Source organism: Ovis canadensis, chromosome 6 (genome assembly GCF_042477335.2).
Source record: "Ovis canadensis isolate MfBH-ARS-UI-01 breed Bighorn chromosome 6, ARS-UI_OviCan_v2, whole genome shotgun sequence".
NCBI lineage: Eukaryota > Metazoa > Chordata > Mammalia > Artiodactyla > Bovidae > Ovis > Ovis canadensis.
The window spans coordinates 50,141,100-50,167,957 of NC_091250.1; the positions used below are offsets into that span (position 1 = coordinate 50,141,100).

The 26,858-nt window shown below is 35.5% G+C and overlaps 1 protein-coding gene across 4 annotated transcripts in view; it reads right to left on the reverse strand.

Annotated features, from left to right (window-relative positions):
• CCSER1 (coiled-coil serine rich protein 1) overlaps positions 1 to 26,858 on the reverse strand; it is a 1,477,979-nt gene that overhangs the window by 761,414 nt on the left and 689,707 nt on the right. For all 4 annotated transcript variants that reach the window (XM_069593698.1, XM_069593699.1, XM_069593700.1 and 1 more), the window contains exon 8: positions 13,344 to 13,427. In XM_069593698.1, the coding sequence (XP_069449799.1) occupies positions 13,344 to 13,427 (84 nt within the window). The remainder of the gene's footprint in view (positions 1 to 13,343; positions 13,428 to 26,858) is intronic.

A 26,858-nucleotide genomic window follows, 5' to 3' on the forward strand; every position in this document is an offset into this window, starting at 1 on the left:
TTGCTGTCATAATAGGCATCCGCATTACTGGCAAAACAAAGCAGTAAATTTGTAGCATGGTATAGCAATTCTAATTAGGACAATTAAATATCACTCTTCATTTTTAGCACCAACTACATTTTTATTTGTAAATTATCTTCAACTTACTTAAAAATACTTTGAATGAATTTTGTGTCCGACTCTTTGTGACCCTGTGGACCGTAGCCTACCAGGCTTCTCTGTCCATGGGATTCTCCAGGCAAGAATACTGGAGGGGGTTACCATTTCCTTCTCCCAGGGGATCTTCCCGACCCAGGGATCAAACCCAGGTCTCCCGTATTGGAGGCAGACACTTTAACCTCTGAGCCCCAGGGAAGCCCTATATATACCAAATATACTGTCTTCAATTCTGATACGTGGGGGACACTTTTCAGCCACAATGTACAAACCATTTATAAGGTTTCTCAAACCAGTTACAAGATTAATAACAATTCACAAGGAAATCTGTCCTCACAAGACATAAGGCTACACTGCACCATCAATGTTTATATGATATATTTCTCTGATTTATATCTTCCCTGGTGGCTCAGATGGTAAAAGCGCCTGCCTACAATGCGGAGACCCAGGTTTGATCCCTGTGTTTGGAAGATCCCCTGGAGAAGGAAATGGCAACCCACTTCAGTACTCTTGCCTGGAAAATCCTACGGATGGAGAAGCCTGGTAGGCTACAATCCATGGGGGTCACAAAGAGTCAGACACGACTGAGCGACTTCACTTTCTTTTCTTTTCTCTGATTTATTTTAGGCACAAGAAGGTAACATTTACAGTGTTCCTCAACTTCATACTAAAATTACAATGTATTCTTCAACATGATCTTCACTAAACAGCTTTAAAAATTCAAAACTTACTGTTAAGTGAGCAAAATATTTCTTTGCTCTGTATCATTAAATAATTAAGTTAAACTTAAGATTAATATGCAATTATTTTAATGTTTTCATTATTATAATTGATTCTGATTAAGGATTCTCATTTTCAGCCGTATGTTTAGACTTTTGGTCTAAACCTATACTTATGCATTAAATACCTTAATTGTAAATTTATCAAATTCCCAGATCTTTGAGCTGAATTGGGGGGGGGTATTTTTAATATTAAAAAGTTCAATATATTCCACAATATAAATCAACATAATTCATATATAACCAAATATTATATTTAAAACAAACTCAGTTTTTACTCTGATGGATGTTCTTTCCATGCCCTCAATTAATTAATATCCTGCTCAATCAGCATGTTGAAAAATTCTCAGTGAAGTTTATGTCACACCATTTCATTTCCTACTCTAATCTAATTATTCACAGTAGCCCTCAGCAGTCATCTTGTCCAGGTTATTGGGTTTTGTGATTGATTTTATTCTCAGATGTGACATTATGTTAACTAGAATCTGATAGAGAATTATGATAGTCAAAAAACAGTAAATCTGTAACTGCTGTCATTAAGTGGTCGTGATAAAGGGGTTGAATTCCATAAGACTTCACTGATATCCATTTTCTCTTATTAGGGACTAAGTGTATATGTTCCTCCCACCCCCACCAAACTCATATGTTGCAGTCCTAACCACTAATGTAATGGTATTTGGAAGTGGGGACTTTGAGAAGTTATTAGGCTTAGGTTAGGTCATAAGCTTGAGTTCCTCATGATGGGATCAGTGTTCTTACAAAAGAGGAAGAATCACAAGAGATCTCTGCCCTTCCCCTCCCCACCCTACCCTTGCTCTCTATGCATGTACCAAGGAAAGACTTGTGAAGACATAAGCCAGGAAGGAAACTCCAAACACTGAACTAAGAAATGTCTGTTGTTTAAGCCACTCAGTTGATGATATTTTGTTATGGCAGCTTGAGCAGACTAAGACATTCCAAACCACAAAAATCACAGGATGAGAACCACTAAACTCTACCCCAATTTTTCTTTTCTAAAGAGATGTTTGATTTTTTTTCTGATTGTAAAATATCAATTTGTCATTAAAATGAAGGCTCAAAGTTCATAATAGAAACTGAATACTCATATTACCTAAAGATAATTATCGTATGTTCTTTGTACCTGCATTATATCATCTTATCATATAATTTAAAATTCCTACCACTTAATTTGACAATATAGCCATGTAAATATAGATTATATATTAATTTACCAAATTTACATTGGTGAATAGTCAGGATTTTTTTTTCTGTGTTTAATATTATGGTATTATTTGACAATTGAAATATTCAGGCCAGAAAAAATAAAAAAGCTACATTTAGTTACATAGGCAATGAGTTTATGTACTTGTATCCTGATATTTAATTTCACTACATTTGTTCACTCTTCCCTTCAAGTAAAGAAAAGCAAGCTTGCAGAAAGAGGATGTGAAGAAATTCCTCCTTTGCTCTATTCATCTCCTAACCCAAAGTAAAGTTTACCATACCTGGTACATGTCCTGGGGCTTCATGAAATGTGGCAGCCACTGAACTCTTGGTAAGAGGTAAGTTATAGAAGGGAAGAGTACATAACAGAGGTATTTTGGGTTTGTTCAGAGGATGCATGAAGATAGTCTCAAGAGGAAACAGTATCCTGAACACAATTTTCTGACATCATCTTCTCTGAAGTTGACACTAATCTGTAAGCTGAATCAGAGGCTGGGGAGGAAAGTGAAGCTCACAGAGACACATGTGGGGGAATTCAGGTTCTCCCACATGTTTGGATGTTGGGAGAAGAAAGAAGGCTCAAGACTTTGTTCTCCTCTTGACTGAACTGCAACCAATGAGACTAGCAGCTAATATTCCTGAGCAAGAATGAGAAATCAAAAGGTTCTGGAGACAACAGTACTGATGGAAAATATCCAACCCTACCAGAAGGGAAATACTTTACTGTTTCCTTATCTCTGGACTATCCGCAAGATGCTTTCCTCGGGAAAACTGCAGAGCAGCAACTCAGATTGCACAACAGTGTTTTAATATATGTAACCGAAGAAACCTCACAATGTCACAAAAGAAAACCAGTGACACATATCCTTTAAATTGTTTGCTGTCCATAGCCAGCAGGAGGAGATTCTATTGGGCCTTTGGCCATTTAGAGTGTTTTCCAAAATTTTACCTTTGTACTGAGCATGAAAAGAGAAATAAGTAAAAGCAAATAACAGTGCATCTTCACAGGACTAGGAAGCATAATATGAAGGGCAGGCCACTTCATGTGCAGCAGAAATGTTATAAGACATAGCAAATGAACATAATATAACAGTCAACAGTACATAATCTAAAGCATCTGAATGTGAACGTTTATGAGATTACAGAAGTGTCGTCACTATTGATAATCAAATTAGTCAATCAGAATATTAGTGGAAGGAATCTCAGCTAAAGACAAAACACTTCAACACCAAGAGAAAAAGGACAGGGTGCTAAAGGATACATCTTTGAGACCAAATATGGAAATTGGTTTCACGAGGAAAGAAAGTCTGTAATTTGAAGGAAGACCTGAATGAGCTGAATAGGTATACTGAAAAACAGTCAGAAGAAAAAATAATGCCACATACCTAGATAAACCATAGAAAAAATGTCATGGGAAGCAGCTGAGTTAAAAATATGAAATGTTATTTACCAAGGAAAAAGAAACAAGACCTAAAAAATTATATACTTAGATATGTTATCTGTCTTAGCTCAGGCTGCTACAACAAAACATAGACTGAGTGGGTTAAAAAGCAAAAAAATAAATTTGTCATAGTTCTGAAGGCTGATTAGTCTAAGGTGAGGGTGCCAATGTGGTCAGGTTCTAGTAAGGGCTCTTTCTGAATGGCAGTTGGCTGCCTTATTTCTGTATGCTTATATGGCTGTTCTCAGCATCTGTGCATGGAGAGGAAAATTTCCCTTTCTTCTTCTTACAAGGCTGTTTATACTATTGAATTAGGATTCTACCTTTATTGCCTTCACTTAACTTAATTACCTCCTAAAAGCATTCCCCAAATACTGTCACATTGAAGTAGGACTTCAATATACAAACTGGGTTGGGTGTAGGGGCAGGATAAAAGTCTCTATAGCAGCACACTTCCTAACCGTTAGTAACGAGATATTCAAAGACTTAGAGACTACATCTTTAATATCCCATCTTAATACCTGGGAAAGGATTCTAATCAATCCATAAATGAGTCAAAAGAGACCATAAAATGGAAAATGATCAGGAATGGAAACAGTGATCTGTAATAATAAACCTTATGCTATATGTAATTTGACAGAAAACACTGTTGTTAAGGATTTGTAAGTATGCCACAAATAATTCTTTTGAAAGAAAATTGTTTCAAAGGAAAACCAACTAAAGGAACTAAAATCACTAAGCCCTCAACAAGCTCAGCAAAATGCATATAAGTTTCTAGGGGAAGGAAGAGAAGGAAGTAAAAACATTTGAAATATTTCATTCAGTGCGAGAATGCTCTTAACATTAATATAATTTCAAACCCTATTCGACTTATTCCAGTAGTCTGTGGACATGTAAGAATTAGTTCCTTCCTGTTTATCATGACAAAAATTTCTCCCCAAAACTATATTGCTCATTTTCTACAATTCCTTGTCCTACCTCATATACAACCCTAGAATACTGATACTCTAGTACTTAATATCCCCTAAGAACCCCTAAAATGTACAAATGATCATCTGTTTTAAATTAAAAAGTCAGGAAGTCTCACTGATGTAAAGGATACAAATTTTCAGGGGTAATAATTTTCAAACATCTTAAGCCACTTTTTTTGGTTTCTTTGTAAAAAGAATAGAAAGGGATAAACTGAAGTATAACTATAAAATACACTCATGTTAGAAATTTAATGAATACTTGCTCAAATGTCAATATATAAATCTAAAATCAAAATTGAGTTTTTAAGTATATTTGGGTTTTGTAAGGTCTGCCTACCCAGATAGAAAAACTGAACCAGTGGAACAGAGCAGAGAAAGAACAATGTTTGAAATGCACATTTAATGTAGAAAAATAAATAGAATTCTCTGTCTACATTTTTATTTGCTAATATTAAATAGACATTGACACAAACCATACAGGCTATGGACTAAATGGTATCTCTCTCAGATTTATTTAGTGAAACCCAAACACCCAGTGTGATGGTATTTGGAGATGAGGGTGTTTATGAGATTCTTGAGCTTAGACATGGTCATGAAGGCTGGGTCCTCATGATGGGATTGGTAACCTTACGTGCTGCACGCATAGTTGTGTCCAGCACTTTGCAGCCCCATGGACTACAGCTTGCAAGTCTCCTTGTCTAGGGAATTTTCCAGGTAAAAATATTGGAGCAGGTTACCATTTCTTACTCCAAGGATCTTCCCAACCATGGGATCAAACCCGTGTGTCATATCTCCCACACTGGCAGGTGGATTCTTAAACCACTGTGCACCTAGGAAGCCCAATGCTCTTATAAGAAGAAAGAAAAGTTACAGACCATTTCTGTCTCCTCAACTCCATGTGCATACACTCAATAAAAATCATGTGAGCACACAGCTTACATGAGGAAAGAATTAAGATTTTTTTTTAAATGAGGAAGTTGTGTAAGAGTTGACTCCATTAGGAAGGGAAAATACTAGGGTAATGGGTATCCAGAAGGAGAAATGATTAGAGTTTAAAGAAGTGCTAGCTGAGAACTTTCTAAAACTAGAGAAGGAACTGGAAGTATTAATACAAGCCCGTGAAGTTAAGAGAACACCTAATTACCTCAATACAAAAAGACCTTTCCCAGGATACACTATATTTAAATTGTCAGCAGTCAGTAACAAAGAAAAATAAATTAAAGGCAGTCAGGGAATAAAGGAAAAAGGTTTCTTACAAAAGTATCCACATTATTCTACCAGCAGACTTCTCAGCAGTAATTCTACAAGCCAGGAAGGAGTGAAATGGCATACTCAAAATATTGAAAGATAAAAACTGTCAGCCAAGAATATTCAGAAAAGTTATCATTCAGATATAAAAGAGAATTAAAGACCTTCCCAGACAACAGCTGTGGGAGTTCACCACTAAAACCGTTTTGCATCTGCTTAAAGGAGCTCTTCTTCTTTTTTTTTTTTTTTTTAAAGGAGCTCTTCTACCACAAACAAAAAGGCAAAATGCACATACAACTTTGAGAAAGGTGATAGAATGAGAAAACTGCAACTCTCATCAGAGTAGGTTTTTAAATACTAAAAGGTTATAAGGGGAAAAATAGCTACTTCAATTTGATAACAAACTCACAACATTAAAAGAAGGATAATTTGAGACAACACAAACACAAAAGAGGAAGAGGGAAAGGACGGAATTCACATGGCCGAAGTAAGAAAGATGCTATTAGAAGAAAAAGGACGGTTTTATCTCCGAGATATTTTATACAAACCTCATGGTAACCAGAAAACAAATTTAGGGCAGAGACATGAAACAAAATATACAGAATGGAGAAAAACACATAGGAAATCAAACTAGGTCATACAGAAAAACATAAGCAAACAAACAAGAGATATAGAGCAACCAGAAAAAAGAAGATAAAATAAATGGCAGTACTAAGTCCTCAATAATCACCCTAAGTGCACATAGACGGAACTCAAAACAGAGTGGCTAAATAGATTTAAAAATGAGACCCAAATATATGCTGCCTCCAGAAGACATCTCACCTCCAGTGACAAACAGGCTCAAAGTGAAAATCAATGATACTCCAAGTAATTGCCAGTCGAAAGAAAGCAACAAAGCTACACTCGGATAAAATAGACTTCAAGACAAAAAGAGTAATGAAAGAAAAAAATGGACAATACCTAATAATAAAGGGGACAATTCATCAAGAAGATGTAACAAATAACATATATGTACTCTATATATGAGCATCAAAATATGTATAAGAATTACACACAGACATTTTAAAGAGCAATTTACAGCAACACAATAGTACAAGGAGACTTTAGACACCTCACTCACATCAATGGATAGGTCATCCAATCAACAAGAAAACAACAGCGTTAAATGTCAGACTAATTCAGTTTGATAGATTTAAACAGAACATTCCATCTAAATTCAGCAGAATACACATTCTTCAACCATATATGGAATCTTCAAGGGTAAGACTACATGTCAAGACACAGGTTAATGAATTTAATATTGAAATCCAGCATCTTTTCCAATTACAATGCTATGAAACTAAAAATCAATTATAAGAAAAAGTATAGAAAAGTCATAAATAAAAGACTGAAAAACATGCTACAGAACAACTGTTGGGTCAATGAGGAAATCAAGGAAAAATAAAAATACCTGAAGACAAATGAAAATGAAACACAGCATTCCAATATCTATGAGTTACAGCAAAAATGATAATAAGAGAGAAGCTCATAGTAATATAGGTCTACATCAAGAAACAAGAAAAATCTCTAATCTAAACAAGAAAAGTAACTAAAGGAACTAGAAAAAGAACAAATAAAGCCCCAAACGTGTGGAAGGAAGGAAAAAAAGATCAGAGTGAAAATGAATGACATAGAAACTAAAATGACAATACGAAAGAGCCAAACTCAGAACTGGTTATTTGAAAAAATTTACAAACATGTAGCTAAAGCCATTGAGAAAGAAAGCAAGAGAAGAAAGAATGGAATCAGAAAAGAGGAGAAGCTTTAAGATATCTCAGAAATATAAAAGGCTATCTAAAATAAGTGAACACATTCTTAGAATCATATAACCAGGACTGAATCATAAATGGAAATATATAGACTGATCACTAGTACAGAAGTTGAAACTGTAATCAAAAACCTCCCCAAAAAACAAAAACCCAGGACTATACAACTTCACAGCTGAATTCTATCAAACTTTAAAAGATTTAATACATATCCATCTAAAACCCTTCCCCCACAAAAAAAAAACTTTGAAAAGGAATTCAACCTAACTCATGTTACCAAATGATATTAATATCAGACAGACACAAAAGTTATAGACCAATATCTCCAATGGATATACATGTAAAAGTCCTCAACAAAATATTAGCAACCCAAACAACAATACATTAGAAGGATCACATGACATGATGAAGTAGGATTTATTCCAGAGATGCAGTTTAACTTCCACTAAAGAAAAACTAAACTTAAATGATACACTGCATTTAGAAAATGCTAAAAGCCGTATCATCTCAGCAGATGAAGAAAAGCATTTGACAAGATTTCATTATACATTTATGAGAAAAAACTTTCAATAAGGAGATTATAGAAGGAACATATTTCAAAACAATAAAGGGCATACATGACAAGTCCACATTATACTCAATGTTGAAAAACTGAAGCTATTCCTCTAAAATCCAGAATAACCCAAGTATGACTATTCTCACTAACTCTTATTCAATATATTACTGAATCTAGTCAGAGCAATTAGGAAAGAAAAAATAAACACATCCAAACAAGAAAGGAAGAAGTGAAATTGCCACTTTATAGGCGATATGATTTTTCTTTACAGAAAACCCTAAAGATTCCACCCATACACAGGAATAATAAATGTAATAACACTATAGGGAATAAGAGCAAAAATCCTTTGTACTTGTGTATGTTAACAATGAGTCAGCAGAGGAGATACTACACAATAATACACCAAAGATATTAAAAGCAATTCAAGACACAACTGTAAAGATATTCTGAATTCATGAATTGGAAAAGCTAACATCACTTCTTGGCCTTTTGACTAAGATCAAGTGTAGCATGGGGGCTTCCCATACGGCACAGTGGTAAAGAACCCAGCGGCTAATGTAGCAGACTCAGAAGACACAAGTTTGACATTCACCTCAGGTCAGGAAGACCCCCCCCACCCCGGGTCAGGAAGATCCCCCCCTCACCAACACCCCAGGTCAGGAAGACCCCTCGGAGGAGGAAATATTAATCCACTCCAGTATTTTGTCCACTCCATGGACAGAGGAGTCTACTGCGATACAGTCCATGAGGTCTCAAAGAGTTGGACATGACTGAGTGACTGAGCACAACACTGCTTTAGATTTTATGGACGTTTAAACACTCTACAGATTCAAATTGCAGTATAGATTGCAATCTATCAAAACCCAAAAGACATTTCACAGACATTAAATAAAAATTCTAAAATTTGCATAGAACCAAAGATGACCCCAAATAGCCAAAGTAATCTCAAGAAAAAAGAACAAAGCTGAAGTCATCCAACTCCCTGATTTCAAACTAATGAAAAGCCATAGTAATCAAAACAGCATGGTACTGGCAGAAAAAAAAAAAAAAATCATAGATCAAAGGAACAGAATGGAGAGCCCAGAATTAAACCCATTTGTGTATGGCCACAATTTATGACAAGGAGCAGAGAACATACAATGGACAAAGGATAGTCTCTTCAACAAATTTTACTAGCATGAAACTCACAATGGATTAAACAAATGAATGTAAGACCTGAAACAATAAACTCTAGAAGAAAACATAAGCAAGACACTGACATTAGTTCTAGCAATATCTTTCCCTTACCTAAGGAGACATATCAAGAAATAAGAAGAAAAATCAGCAAATTGCACTGCAAACTAAAAATCTTCACATAATGAAACCATCATCAAAATGAAAGACAAGCTACTGAATGGAAGAAGCTTACAAATCGTATAACCAATACGGGGCTAGCATACAACTCAATATCAACAAACAATCCAATTAAAAATAATTGGTAGAGAAGCTGAATAGACATTATCCAAAGAAGACATACAAGTGGCCAATAGGCACATAAAAAGAAGTTCAGGATCATTGTTTACTCAGGAAATGCAAATCAAAACCCCAGGAAGTTATTATGTCATAACTGTTAGAATGGTTATTATCAAAAATGCAAGAAATAACATTGTAGACAGGATGTGGAGAAAAGGGGATCTTTCTAAACTGTCAGTGAAAATGTTAAGTTGGTGCAGCCACTGTGGAAAATAGAATGAAGATTTCACAAAAAAATTAACTACCAGGCTCCAGTTATCCCACCTGAAAGCAGCTTTTCTGCTCCCTTTCCTGCTTGTCTATTTGTGTTTCCCTCTAACCTTAAAAGAATAAAATTACAGGAATGAGATTACTAGGCAATTTATCTTAATTTCTGCATTCACACTATGCTTTGTCTAACCTGTTGATTCTTTTCTTAGATAAAAAGAATGAAAAACAAAGCAGTTAAAAAAAAAATCAGGAACTCCCTACCATGGGCTCAGGACACAATTCTACCTTTCCCCCAGATAGCTCGCTTTTCTGATTATAGCACCTTTCTTTTCTAGTGACACTTGCCACTCAGATTATCAGCTTTCAAGCTGTGAGCAAACAAACCTGAGTTTGGTAATACCACTTCTGGGTATTTATCCCAAGAATATGAAAACACTAATTCAAAAAGATAAATTTCCCCTTATGTTTGCCAATAGCCAAGATATGAAAACAGACTAAGCGTCCATCAATGAATGAATAGAGAAGATATGGCATATGTACACAATGGACTATCACTCAGCCATAAAAAAGGATGAAATCTTGCCATTTATAACATGGATAGACCTTGAGAGTATTAAGTAAAAAAAAAAAAAACCAGAACACAAATAGTATATGATTTCATATACGTGGAATATCGAAAAACTAAAAAACAAAATTAAAACACACACACACACACACACACACACACACACTCCTAACACACCAAACGGAGAAGGAAATGGCAACCCACTCCAGTATTCTTGCCTGGGGAATCCCAGGGACAGAGGAGCCTGGTGGGCTGCTGTCCATAGCGTCACACAGAGTCGGACACGACTGAAGCGACTTAGCAGCAGCGGCAACACACCAAACAAAAACGTATATAGATATAGAAAATATAGTGTTGGTTACCAGAGGTGAAGAAGCTACTGGAGGGGGAAAAATGGATACAGAGAATCAACTGTATAGTGACAGATGGAAACTAAATTTTTGGTTGGGAGGACACCGCAGTCTATACAGAAGCAGAAACGTAATGTTGTCCACATGCAACATGTAAGCTATTATATACCAATGTTACCTCAATAAAAAATAAATTTAGAAAATAATTTAAAAACATTTATTTTGCCCCCAGGCTCTTTAGCTAGGGCTTCTAACTTCTTTAAACTCCTGAAAATATCAAAGTGTGACTAAATGATTATAAACAATATAAATAATAAAACTTTATTATTAAGTTGAATATAAATTCCTTATTAGTATAATTACATACAAATTTGATTTATAGTGTGTATATATAGGTAAACTGCTTATGATAATAGCAGTGGTTAAGAAATCAGAAAAGCATAATAAACAAAGCTAAACCAAATTATTACAGATTGTGACTACTGTAACAGGGTATAGGAAACTGGTTTCTAAAATGTTTTGAAATTTATACTTTACCTATTTAAATTTGAAAAGTTAAATTCAATGTCTACTTTGTCAAAATGTCACAAGTTACTTATCAGAATTAGAAATACTAGGACCTGGTAGTCAATGGCTTATATTACTCAAGTGGCTTATATTACTTTAATGTGACTGCCACCTTGTCCATGCTCCAAGTGCAGTTCTAATGATGATTTTTAACAATGTTTCTTCTTCCTTAAATTCCTAAATCATCTAAACACTTTTTTATTTAGGCAGGTTTCTTTAATGAAACAACAATTTTCAAAAGTTAACACTGCCCTCTGGTGAACTAGTTATGATGACTATGTAAACCTCATGGCACAAAATTAAAATGGTACCTTGACAGTTACCTAAGAAAATTTAGAAGCTAAGTCAGTTTTTAGTAATTGAAGTGTTTTTTTTTTCTTTTAAGAAAAAGCAACACCTGTGTCTCATTTTACTAGATCAACCAACAGAGGACATTTATGGAAGGAGGGGTACTAAATTATTTTAATTCTAGCTATGTGACAAGGGCTCTGGAGGTAATCATTTTCCTTTTCATTTCATTCAACACATAAAGATCTGATTTCTTGTATATTTCTTTCTTTTCAATGCATGCAGGGAAAAATGAACACTTCTTTCTCCATTCATTATCCAAAACAAGTATTCTCCGACAAAGCGCAAACATTTTCTGCTGTGTTAAAAATCATAGTTCTCTGCATCCATTCATAAATGTCTATATGTGTTTTTCTTCAACTCAAACCCTGATTCACATAATATATACTTACAGATTATATAGAGCAAAGTTTTGTGTAATAAAGTTTATATTATAAACAGATTTATAAAAGGTTATTCCCAGTAATATAAGATATGCTCCTTTTGTCTGTAATGCTTTTACTATTTTAAGTACTGGTTAATGCATTTTCTGCAGTGATAATATGCTCATAGGACTGATGATCAGCATTAATCCCAGTCATGAAACCACAATCTAAATGTCAACTGTCAGTAAAATTGTCGTCAGTTGTCAAGGGTCAATAAAATAGGCTCTAAATTTGTCTGCTATCTCACTGATATGTTCTCAGAAGCGTGATGATCTAGAAAATTGTTTTGTCATTTAATTGTATTTAATAATTACATAATACATCACTGTTAAGGTAGTCAAATCTTAAATCATCATAAAGAACATCATTGACTGGGGTTTGTTTTCTCGATCTTGGATAATAAGTCAGGGCCTCTTATTGTATATCTTTATTTTACTGGTATTCATAAGAACTCAAATTTTTTTTAAAGTTCTCATTACTTTCTCATTTTTGTTTTGGAGAATTCTTTATTGCTATCCAGATTAAATGTGTTATATTACAAAATACTATTCATATATGTAATATCATATTTGTTGACAGCACATACTTTAAAAAATGCCCACTGCTATTCTTGTTACCTCCCAAATGTGCTTTCATGTTATAAAACTATGATTTAATACATTTGTGATGTCACATCTTAAAAAAAAACAGAAAACATGAACTACTATATCATGTTTGTGTATAGCTTTTAGATAATTGGCGATTTATATGTCTTTATTAATAAAGTCTCATTAGATTAACAGATTTTTGGTACCCTTTAAGTAAAATTGGCTGTTGTCTGCAAAATTACTCAGTACTTTACTTCATATTACATGACTGTGTCTCTAGGTATGGCAGTATGGACTTAAGTCTTTCACTTTACAAAATAAAATGTGGCCTTAGTCTTCATAATTTTTGATAGGTACAATGGAAATACTGGGTCAGTAATCTATTTCTGCAATAATATAAAGTTCAATACATATTATCAAACATTCTCTTTTCAGAGTATCAAATCTTCATTACTGTAGGATTATAAAATTTATAACCAAATTGAATCAACAGTTTATACGACACTAACAATTTTAGTGTTAATAAATAAGTTAAACTGTTTAGAGAAAATAGCCTTGCAAGGAAATACACCCATGGAACAGCTATTGTTCACACTTACCAGTTCTTCCTGAAGTTGGGAAATTAGTTCATCCTTCTCTTTCAGCTGCAGCTTCAGCATTGAACATTCATCTTTCATTATATCCTATAAAAACATCAAAGAGACAGCATAATAGACTTAGCCCTTTCCCTTCACTCTTGATAAGAAAGGTCAGTTGCACACAGTGGGAGGTAACGGCATATAACTAATAAAACAAAGTTCCTCTACAATCTGATGTTTTCCATAATATACTGTTTCAAAACAAACTAATGTATTCAAAGATATTATGCTATATAGGATATATATGCACATTTTTCTGATAGATAACAAAATGGACAAAGGGAAACTGGACAAAGACAGAAATCAGGGATTCATCCTAAACTCTGTCCTCCTATTCTTGTGCATACATAATCACTGGGATAAAAATAATTATACTTCAAAAGAGATACTTTATCATTTTTTCCTGTTATGATTAAATATTCATTCTCAAATGAATGGCTGTATCATGGCCTTTATCTTTAATGATAGCTCTATAACATTTTTTCCCTTTCATTAGAGCTCTGTCTTTGAGTATTTAACCTTGTTACTCTGCATGAACCTTCAGTCACAGCCTCCATGTATACAGTACACCCACATCTGTGACCTCTATTATCCTACATTGGAAACTCACTTAGAAATACTTAATTTCAACCTATCTTCCAAACTTTAGCCCACAAATATAATTATTTACTGAGCATACACTTAACATCCTATAGACATTCTGACTCAAATTTCATGATCTTCCTATTTCAAAAATTATTTCCATGTATTCCTACCATTATCTTATTTCTAAAAATAGCCAGAAAAGCATCCCATACTCTCAGCTCATACACAATCTGATCCCAGTCTGGTATCCGATTCTTTGTTCTCAATCTTCTGGGTATTTCCTGGACTCACTCCTTTCTATTTCTCATGGATTTACTCTAGGTATCCATTGCTTCATATCTGACTTATTGCATTAAATCTCTGAACTGGTTCTATGACTACTACCTTTCCCATCTGCCAGAGTTTTCCTAAATGGGAATTAATTACATCATTTCTCAATGTAACAGCTAATCATTTCTTTCGGGGGGGTGGGGGGGAGAGTCAAAACTCTTTAGCACAACATATGGTGCCTTTCATTCTCAACTACTTGCACATTTCTGGAATGGTATGTTTTCACTTCCAAGTTTCTTATAACCTGTGCTCATTCCTACAGAATAAAGCTGCAGAACATGATTTCTTTCATGTCTTCTTGTTTTACACATGCGTATCTCTGGGCTGCAATGCTTCTATCGCCCACGAGTTCTCATGATATAGGAGGCATTCCAAACATCATTCCTTACTCTGGGTGGGAGCTTTCCATTGTCGTTTTATGTTTCCCTTGAGCATGAAGTCATGTTTCACATTGTCTTAATCACCCATCATTTCATACAAGACTAAACACTTCAAGGGTTGTTTGCTTGTTTCCCTAACCCACTTGGGCAGATCTTTATCTGAGTTGACAAGAAAGAACACAGCTAATGAATTAGAGAAAACAGTATTTGTTTATTATAGTTCTTATGGTGCTAATTTCTACTTTTAGTCTAAGCAATACAGAATATATGATTTAAATTTACTAATACCTCTTTTCATTTTCAGACAGCCAGCTGACTGGGAGATGCTAATTATCTCTGTCACTTTTATTTCATAGCAGCCCTGTTTCTTCCCTTAATCACAGGCTTTCATAGAACTTATACTCATCATTTTAATATTTATTTTCACAGAGTCTAAATGTTACATGTTACAATGTTAATGGTAAAAAGGCTTAGCTTTCTCAAAAATGCAAAAAAGATTGCAGGCTTAAAGGTAGGTAATAAAATCATGTCTCTTAGAATCAGAGGTATCCAAGGGCAAATTCTGGGTACTTCACTAAACTCTCTTTGTGGCTTCCTGCTCATTAACTAACTTGAGTTCCATGGACATTATGGTAGAGATTGATAATAGGAGATCATAAACTCTGACAAAAACTCTACTGCTTAGTACTTGAAGAAGTGAAGTGAAGTCGCTCAGTCGTGTCCGACTCTTTGAGACCCCACGGACTGTAGCCTACCAGGCTTCTCAGTCCATGTGATTTTCCAGGCAAGAGTACTGGAGTGGGTTGCCATTTCCTTCTCCAGGGTATCTTCCCAACCCAGGGATCGAAGCCGGGTCTCCCTCATTGGAGGCAGATGCTTTACCCACTGAGCCACCAGAGCTTATATATTTCCAGTCTTGCCTAATACTTCACTTAAGAAGAACTAACCCCCTTCATAAAATATTATCACCTTTTCTCTAGGAAACAAATATTTAGGTAGAGTTAAGGGTTGTTATTTTTTAGGAAACAAATATTGAGGTAGGGTTAAGGATTGTTGTTTAAATGCTAAGTCATATTCAACTCTTTCGCAACCCATGACTGTAGCCTACCAGGCTCCTCTGCCCATGGGATTTCTCAGGCAAGAAAACTGGAGTGGGTTGCCACTTCCTTCTCCAGGGGATCTTTCCCACCCAGAGACTGAACCTGCGTCTCTTGCATTGGCAGATTCGTTACCATTGAGCCAACAGGGAAACCCTAAAAGTACCAAAGGTTTACTAAAGAGTTTAAAAGATATATTAAAGAATAAAGCTATGTGATGAAGAAAAGAAGAATCAGAATTGGGAAAGGGGAACAGTGGACCAGGATTCATACCTGACAAATCCTCTACCAGCTAAACCAGGAGCTCCAACTCCAAGACTGCCTATGAGAAGAATGCCCTGTGGAAGGAGAGTGGGTGGGTCCACCTCCCACTCCCTGTTCAGTCATTGGTTGGGAGCTGCCACGTGAGCCAGATCTCAGCTGCTGCTGGTAATCTATCATCTCACACAACTCAGTGTTGAGCTTGACTTCAGCTGGAGGCAGTTAGCTAACTACAGGAGTTGCAGCTGGGTAGCCAGTCCTTTATTGAAAGAGAATTTGAGCCTTAGCCTGAATCTACTGTTTTTTAGCTGAATGTTCGCAACAATATTTTTGTATATTAATTGATATTTTGTCAATGAATTCATTTAAAATGAAGATTTACCTATATTGTGGCTAATATAAATTGTAAACAAAATTATTTTGCCAAAACAAGCTGCCTTTACACAATTCTCTGACTTTTCCCCCCCAGCTCTGGAAAGTTTTTTTAAGAAGTTCTTAATCTCACAGCTTTAAATCAGGTAAGTGTTAATATACCATTTGCACTTACTTAAGGAATAATGTATATTAATACACATAAATTTAATTTATCATATGACATCAGAAGCCAAAGACATTATAAAGGTCTTTTCTTTATCAATAACTTTGCAAATGAATCTTGGCCACCTACAGTTCTGTTTTTAGTTGTTATATGTACTTTTGGCAAAATTCATAGATGTATCTGTCTAACACACAAGATGAAACCTTTAAACAATAGTTACTTACATGAAAGCTACTCTCAGATGAATCAATATTTCCTCAATATTCTCACTATCTGTGCAAAATTCTTGGACATGTTTGATAGAATGCTCTATTAAGTTAGAAATTCTCTTGGTGTGTACAATTAACTAGATTTTAATATTCTTGGTTTTTAAAATAATGCTATTAACATCCATTAATACAGGCTAATGTAACCAATTAACCTTACATTAATTTAAATGCATATTACTTATGAAAATATATAATTGAATAATTAGGGCATCCTGTTTCTCACTCAAATATAACTGATTCTAGGACTAAAATCAATTCTAGATTTCCTAATTGAATAATCATTCATAAATATGGAACTTATAATATGGTGGATTAAAGTGGTTACAAATCCTTTGCTACTATTCCAAATGAAAGATGGAATCTAATGTTCACTCCTTGGATACGGGTTGGTCTTATAGCCTTGCTTGACCAGGTGAATACAATAGAAGTAATTCTGTGTGATTCTCAGGACTAGATCAGATTTCAGTTCCCAGGATGGTCTCTCAGAATGCACCTCTCAAGTTCCTCCCTTGTAGAAAGAACACAGCAGTCATGCTAAAAAGTACAAACTACATTTCATTTTCTTTGACAGCCTCTTAAGGACACACCCAGCATCAGCAGCATCAACTTTCAATCCTGAGAGTGAGTCATCTACATACCTAGCCTAGTGAAGTCTTTAGATGACCAAAGCTCTGAGCAGTATCTCATCATAACTGCCAGAGCTAAATCATTCACAAATTCCTGACTTGTAAAATTGTGAACAAAATAAAAGTATAGTTTTAAGCCATTAAGTTTTGGGATGATTTGTTATAGAGATCATCAGAACATATGGACAAATTAAATTATTACAATTAGAATTAGTGTGAATTATGACTCATAGGTATATATATACAGCTAATTTAAAAAATTTTGTGATTTGAAGTATGATTTTTGTGATTAAAGTTATATTTATTATAACTTTCAAATTTATTTCATGTGTAATATAAATATATTCTCAGTATTTAACCTACAGGAGAATTAAAAATACAGATGTAATAATTTCTTAAAAATTATCTTATTTTATTTTCTAAATTTGGAAAATTAAAGCCAGATACATGAATATTTGGTTAGTTTGCCCCAAATTCATGTAGCTGACTTCACTCCAATATATTCCTATCATTTATTTTTGCCTGAATTAGAATCACCTCATTGTTTGAAACATGTATGAATAGAAATCAAGTTCCAAGAAATTAAAGGCAAGCAGATACTGTAAATCATCTAAAAAATTATCTTATGCTGAAATTAGAAATGCAGATTAAAAAATTAAATAATAATTTCTAACTCATGAATCTTCATATAATTCTTCAGGTAAAATTATAAACATAATTCTTGGCTAATGTTTACAAAAACATGTCAAATTGGTACTGAGTCATCATGACTCTCTATTTATAGACTTTTGGTCCTTTCTCTGGAGGGCTTTATTTTATGACTTACAAGCTGTTCCCTCATTCTTGTAAGTGGAAAGGTCAAAAGATTAAAAAATAAAGGAAATAGACAATTCTGTCAGAGTAAACAAGGACAGATTGTTATGAACAAGTGAAAACAGAGAAAAAAGAAATAGGAGTATGGTAGGAGAAGACAGAAGGACAGAGATCAGAAAACACAAAATATACAATAATCAACCATGTATTTTGCAGTTCTACCTAAACACTTGACCTCGTGTAATCATTATGCTAACTTAGCATTAAAGCAGCATGTTACCTACAACAACTAGGTAGTTAGTGAAATAAACCAATGCAGGCATATAATCATCTACACAGAGCTACACAGAGCCTGCTTTTCAAATCCTGAAAGCACAGTCAATACAAATCCTGAAAGCACACACCACCCTAATTGTTTATTTAGTTTAAAATATTTTATAAGTCATTTCAGTATCAACAACTGCTACATGATGCTACAAAATGTTCTTTTCATAAGCATTCAATTTAAAAAGATTCTAGGGGCTTTTGTGGTAGTCCAGTGGTTAAGAATCTGCCTTGCAATGCAGGGGACACTGGCTTGATCACTGGTCTGGGACGATCCCACATGCCACAGGGCAACTAAGCTCGTGTACCAACTACCAACTACAGAGCCTGTATTCTGGAGCCCATGAGCAGCAACTACTAAGCCCATGTGATGCAACTACTGAAGCCTGTGTGCCTAGAGCCTATGTGTCACAAGAGAAGCCACAGCAATGAGAAGCCCTCACACCACGACAAAGAGTAGCCCCTGCTTTCTGCAACTGGAGAAAGTGTGTACACAGCAACAAAGACCCAGCCCAGCCAAAAGTACATAAATGTTAAATAAATAAAAAAATATATATATACACATTCTAGATTTGATTTTGTCATTGACTTCAGAGATGAACTAACATTCCATTGAATATTTACAAAAAATTTGTGTTTTTTAAAAATATTGTTTATGTAGCTATTCAAAATTTTAAAAAAGGCATAAAAGGTGTTCAAAGTAAACACCTTAGACATGTATTTCTAAGTATATAAATCAAATCAGTAAACAGCATCATCCCTTAACATAGTGGTATATTGGCTATCTTTTCACTTGCAAGTGTTACTCTTAGGAAATTCTACAACTTCTTATTGACCCACATCACTCAAGATAATGATAATAATACCTTAAGCTAAGGCTTTCTGATTTATTAAACATGGGCTTCCTTTGTGGTTCAGCTGGTAAAGAATCTGTCTGCAATGAGGGAGACCTGGGTTCAATCTCTGGGTTGGGAGGATACCCTGGAGAAGGGAAAAGCTACCCACTCTTGTATTCTGGCCTGGAGAATTCCATGGACTGTATAGTCCATGGGAAGGTGAAGAGTCGGACACAACTGAGTGACTTTCATTTTCCATGCACACAATCTTGTTCTGCTGTCAGAAATTTTGGTGACCAGTTATTGCACAAAATAGTATATTTCTAGGATAAGCAGGGGGCAGGATAAGCAGGGCTTTATTTATAGAAATTAAGCAGAGAAGATGATTGTATAAAAGATCAAATTAAATGAAACCATTAATGAATAATACCAAGACCGTTAAGTTGTGTCCATTAGTCTCTTTACAGAATACATTGTATTCTGATAATTTTTGAAATAGTTAAAAACATTAGCCTCCACTGAGAAAGTTGCTATTTTATTAAGTTGGTGAAAGTAATTACAATTTTTGCATTGTTGAAATTTGCCATTTAATATTGCAATATATTCTTACATGTGATTATATTATACATAATTCTAATGCATATTTCTCCATGTTTTTCTGCTAATGACATTACTTGCTGTTTATTTGATATGTATTTTAGAATATGGGAATGATGTTAGACAAAAGCAAATTTGAGCTATTTGAGTTCAAAATGGGTCCTAAAGCAGTGGAGACAACTCACAACACTAAATCTGGCCCAGGAACTGCTAAGGAACATATAGTGCAGCGGCGGCTCAAGAAGTTTTGCAAAGGCGATGAGACCCTTGAAGCTGAGGAGTATAGAGGCCAGCCATCTGCAGTCGACAATGACCAATGGAGAGCAATCATCAAAGCTAATCCTGTTACAACTACAGGTGAGAAAGCTTGATAAGTGGGCGCCTCATGAGCTGACCACAATCAAAAAAATTGTCGCTTTGAACTATAATCTTACTCTAAGCAACAACAACGCACCATTTTTAGATTGAACTGTAACATGCAACGAAAAGTGGATTTTTCTATGACAACTGCTGATGATGGCCAACTCAGTGACTGCATTGAGAGGAAGTTCCAAAGCACTTCCTAAAGCCAAACTTGCATCAAAAAAGGGTCAAAGTCATTGTTTGGTGGTCTGCTGCCTGTCTGATTGCAAATACAGCTTTCTGAATCCTGGTAAAACCATTATATCTGAGACTTATGCTCAGTAAATCGATGAGAAGCACTGAAAACCGCAACACACGCAGCTGGCACTGGTCAGCAGAAAGGGCCAAATTCTCCATGACAACGCCAGACCACATATCACACAACTGATGCTTCAAAAGTTGGGGTACAAAGGTATACCTCACCTGCCATATTCACCTGACCTCTCGCCAACTGACTACCACTTCCTCAAACATCTTGACAACTTTTTGCAGGGAGAGTATTTCCACAACCAGCAGGATGCAGAAAATGCTTTTCAAGAGTTCACTGAGTCCTGAAGCATGGATTTTTATGCTACAGGAATAAGCACACTTATTTCTCATTGGCAAAAATGTGTTGACTGTAATGGTTCTGATTTTGATTAATAACAATTATTTGAGCCTAGTTATAATGATTTAAAATTTATGATCCAAAACCGCAGTTATGTTTGCACCAACCTAATAAAACAGTTCCATGAGACTATGGCCTTGTCTTTTCCAAGTTGTTAGAGTCTGCTTAGATTCACTTTACTATATTAATAAGAAAAAACTTGAGTTGCATAACTTCAAATATGTAATATCTACATCTTACATAGTTTTATTATAAATAGAGAATATTGACCTAAGTTATAATTCTTACAAAAAATATTTACTCAAAGTTTTTATTACTCTGTTCTTTGTTTCACACAGTGTTTATGGTGAAAATTAAAAATTAAAAAAACAAACATTTGTATTTCATTTTCTAAAGCCTTCTTAGAATGATAATATTTTGTGGGTAAAAGGATGAAAGCAAATTTCTCTGTGTCCTAATGAATTATAATAAGCATGACAAATTAGTTTCTTGATCTCCTAAACCCATGGGTTTCACCAACATCAATTATGAATTACACTTAAGACATAAATATTTTTACAAACTCACCAACAATGAGCTTCTCAACAGAGAAAAGCAATAAATGATAATGTTCATTTGTCCTACTGTACTCGTTTGGTGTGAAATTCTTGGGGAAATCAGTATGTTTAAGAGGTTTTGGGATTGTCTGATGCTAGTATTTTTTTTCTTTCCTCACAGAAGGCAAGCACACTTGTCACATTACACTTAAATTTCTTAAAGAAGGTAAGCAATTGTTTAAGTGACTCTTCCCACAACATAGACTATACAAGGAAAAAAAAAAAACACGAAATGGATAAAATTTGCCTGTAAAAAGTTCCTTTCCGTTATGAAGGCATGCTTACTTGTTTTTCATGTTTTAGGAAAGGAGTAGAGGACATCTTATCTCTCAGCATCCTGACTAAACTAAGAGAATTATGTTTGAACATAACTATGAACTTCCCTGGTGGCTCAGACATTAAAGAATCGGCCTGCAAGGCGGGAGACCTGGGTTCTAGCCCTGCTTTGGGAAGATCCCCTGGAGAAGGAAATGGCAACCCACTCCAGTATTCTTGTCTGGAGAATCCCCATGGACAGTGGAGCCTGGTGAACTACAGTCTATGGCGTCGCAAAGAGTCAGACACAGTGACTAAGAACACACACAGCACACAAACTTTAGTTGCTGGGAAGGAAAAGTAATAAAATACATCAAACATACTCCATTCCTCACCCATAAGTGCATAGTACAGTTGTTTTTTTCACTTTGTTTGAAATGCTATTTTGATTTAGTTTTCAGGTCTTGGCTAGAGGCCAGTTCCCCTCTTCAGTAGCTGATTAAGACCATACTCCAAACACTTCCTTTATCCGGTCCTCATACTCCAGAGCCATTAGGTAATAGCCCCACCAGGCCACATACCAGGCAACTAGAGACAGCCTCCACACCCTAGATTTCTTGAAATTATTCAAATTAGCCAGTCCTTAGGGAGTGTTGGAAACCCTGTCAATCCCGTCCTGCTTGCCATATATAAACTGTGCTCTTTGGCTCCAATTCACCATTACTTGGCCCCCAGTGGGGCAATCTTCTCCATGACTCTGCCTAGCAGCATTCTCTCATTTGAAAGGGTAAGTTACAAAGAGTTCTGTCTCTCATCTGAGTGTTGGTGTGTCAGATCCAAGATCCCACTATCAAAAGAATCTTTAAATCTCGTAAAACAATCCTGGCAGGACCTGGCTGCAAGCCTTGGGTACTCTTTTACCATTTTCCTGGGATAAGGTAGCTGAGATGGCTCTTGTGCCTTGGATATTTATGAGGGCCCAGAAAGAGAAGAAGGACAGTGGGGATAATACTGGGCACTGCCTGACAATGCATATTTATTTTTTTTGCACAATAAAGGTAGAGAAAAGTTTTTCAAGTTGTATATATTATTAAAGAGAGTAAAAACTAGAGAGATATCCCTAATATTAGCACATCTCAGAAATGGTACTATCCTATTTTATAGGATGCTGAATTGTGACAATGATAAAGAATACAGAAATAAGTAATACTGTAAGGATTATTTTTTCAAGAATTCTGGCATAATTGTAAAATTCTGGGTAGGAGAACAAAGAGAAGGCTTCAATGTTGTGCTGTACAGGAATCATAGATAACGTGACTCAATTTAAGCAGCGGTTTCAGGCAGTCTGGGAGGTCAGATGACTAAGCTGCAAAAATGCAAGGAACATTAACTGAAGCTACAGACCACAGCTACAGAACATAAATTAATATCAGGTAGTAAGGAAAGGAATAAGATCATTCTCTGTTCTTTTTTTAGAGCACTAGTGGAGAGTAGGGCTTCCCAAGTGGTGCCAGTGGTAAAGAATGTGCCTGCCAATGCAGAGATATGGGTTTGATCCCTGGTAGGGGAACATCCCCTGGAGGAGAGCATGGCAACTCACTCCACTATTCTTGCCTGGAGAACCCCATGGGACAGAGGATCCTGGTGGTCTACAGTCCATAGCTGCTGCTGCTGCTAAGTCGCTTCAGTCGTGTCTGACTCTGTGTGACCCCATAGACGGCAGCTCACCAGGCTCCCCCCGTCCTTGGGATTCTCCAGGCAAGAACCCTGGAGTGGGTTGCCACTGCCTTCTCCAATGCATGAAAGTGAAAAGTGAAAGTGAAGTTACTCAGTCGTGTCTGACTCTTCGTGACCCCATGGACTGCAGCCTACCAGGCTCCTCTGTCCATGGAATTTTCCAGGCAAGAGTACTGGAGTGGGTTGCCATTTGTCTGCTCCATACAGTCCATAGAGTAGCAAAGAATTAAGCACAGCTGAAGTGACTTAGCATGCACATATGCAATGGACAGTAACAGCATAGAGTAGTATCTTCAATTACTCACTCTATGTACATTGTAAAATGGGAGTCTTTAAGACATGAATTTGGGAAAAGAAGCCGTTTCGACTTACAGAATAGATATAATTTCCAATGGTTGCTTATGTACTGAATGCCTGCCTACACCAATTGCATAATTAACTTGCATTAGAAAACAGAAAAGATCCTGTAAATTAAGGGAAGATTTAGATTATCATTAGGCAACAGTATATTATCTCAAAAGCTATTGTCTACTACAACACAAAACTTACAAATCTATCAATGTATTTTCACATTACCTCTTGTCACTCAAACAAAGCAGAGAAGATTTGCATTTCAGTCTTTGTTGTATTACAATTTAGCCATGTGACCCTGATAAATCAATTACTAATAACAGAACTAGGGGTTTCCCAGGTGGCTCAGTGGTAAAGAATCTGCCTGACAATGCAGGAGACGCAAGGACACCAGTTCAATCACTGGCTTGGGAAGATACCCTGGACTAGGAGATAGCAACCCAAAAGTATAATTTGTTGAAATTAAGAGACTGTTTTAATAATTCAGGTAAGAAATCATTAGAATTTAAAGTAAAATGAGGCTGTAGGAGTGGATCTGAATCTATTTAAAAGGTAGACTCTATGTGTTTGGAGTGAAAGAGAAAAATGAGAAGGGGGAGACAAAGATGACATTAAGTTTCTGGAAGGTCTACTCAGAGAATGTAAGTATGGCTCATTCTTGTTAAGAGCAAATACAATTTGAGGTGGAAGAATTTAAGATGAAGAAAAGACACTACATTTAATTTTAAGGTCCCTTGTACATCCAACTGAAGAAATACAGCATGAGCTGGCTATGTAACAATGCATGGCTATGAAGAAATACAACTTATTGGCTATGCATGGGCTCCAAAAAGAGAGAGATCTGGTCAAGAGATGAAATTTGGAAATCACTAGTATATTGATGTAGTGGAAAATCAATAACTGGGAGAGGAAAAGACTGTGAAGAAAACTGAAAATGAAGAAAGCGTAGTGGCATAACAGACAAGGCAGGAAATAGGTTTTAGAAAGAGAAGGTGGTCAATGATATTGAATGCAACAAAGATGAAGTGAATTAAGGGCTTATCAAAAATATCAGTCACCATGGATATTTAACAAATCAGTCTCAAGTGGTGTGTTAGAAGCAGACTTTAGACTACAGTGGACTCAGAAGCAAACTGCAGATGAGGGAGAAATAAGGAGTTACCAACTACACACTTGCAAAAAGAAAGCTTCTTCCAAGAATGAAGAATAGTAGCTAACAGGATTGAGATATGCCGTGCAAGTACATTACATGGAAAACATTGAACAGGTAAAAAGGCTAATGAGAAGGACTTGGTAAGAATGGAGAAGTTAAACAAATACAGGTGAAAGGGAATAACTATGAGTGGAAAAACCTTGAAGAGTTAAGGGATGAGATCCAGTACATAGGAGGAGAAACTAGCTATCTGTAGGCAGAGAAGTACCCATGAACAGAAGGAAATGAAATGAAATAAATCATCTTGATGATGATTCAATAATAAAAAAAGATCCTCTTTATAAACAACTTGAATCATGTAACAGATTGTTAAAAACTGAATGTGTCCCCTTAAAGTTCATATATTGAAATACTAACCTCTAGTACCTCACAATGTGGCCTTATCAGAAACAGAGTCACCGCAGATATAACTGGTTAAGAAACACTGAACAGAATAGGCCCCTAATGCAATAAGACTGGTGTCTTTACTAAAAGGAGAGAACTGGACTCAGAATAATGCACAGGAAAGGAACACCACGTGAAGACTGAAACTATGGTATCACAAAACAAGGAACTAGCAATAACTGGGAAAGAGACCTGTGGCAGACCCTTTCTTAGCACCTTCAAAGGGAGCAGTTCTGCTGATATTTTGATCTCTGGAACTCTAAGACAATAAATCTCTGTCATTTAAGCTATTCAGTTTGTGGTACTTTTATTATAGCAACCCTAGAAAACTAACAAAGAGACATAATTTTCAAATACTGGACTTTCTTATCAATTATATGTAATTGAATTGATATATGATTTTTTAATAATTACTAAATGAACAAATAAAAAGGACAGAAAAGAGAGTACATAAACCATGACCTTTTTCTACTTTGTCTCCTACCCTTAAAACTCAAGTGCCTATTTTTATTTCTAACCTAAGGTTATTATGCTAATATGGGCTTCTCAGCATATCTAATGTAGCAATAGTTCTTTATTCCTTTATGTTATAAACATAAAGCATTCTTGTACTTGCATATTGAGTCACTATCTGATTCTTGAGCATGGGAAGAGGCCCAGGTGTCTGCTGAAGTCTATGCATGTAGTAGCGCTTTTGCCTTTATGTCTGACTCACCTACTCATTCAGACAACCCCAGAGGCTTCTGTCATGCGTGCAGGTGCAGGGCAGTCACCGCCACACACTTAGAAACAGCACCACATTCTACCAACTCAACATTGATCAAAATTTCTAGACAAGTCAGTTTCATCAAAGTCACTTCAACTGATAACCAGTATGTGATAAAGTTCATGGAGACATGCAGTTGTTCAAATTCTTTTTCACATGTAATCAAAATATGGTAAGAAAAGTAATGAACTCCAAGCATGGGAGAAAATGTGAATAAATGCCCTGATACCAATACCCAATCCTCATCCCATCCCAGCCCTGCTAGTTAAAGAAAATATCTTTTAAGACTGAAAATAAGCAGTCATGCCATACATACCCAACATTATAATGTTGAAATACTGAAGTCAACCTAAGTATGCAATTGAAGAATTATTACTAAACAATGGTAAAGCAATGAAATATTATGCATTTTTAAAGTGATGGTTACAAAGTCTATGGAATACCATGAAAAATACACATTTCAAAATAGAATTCTAAATGAAATATATACTTATCAAACATCTGAAAAT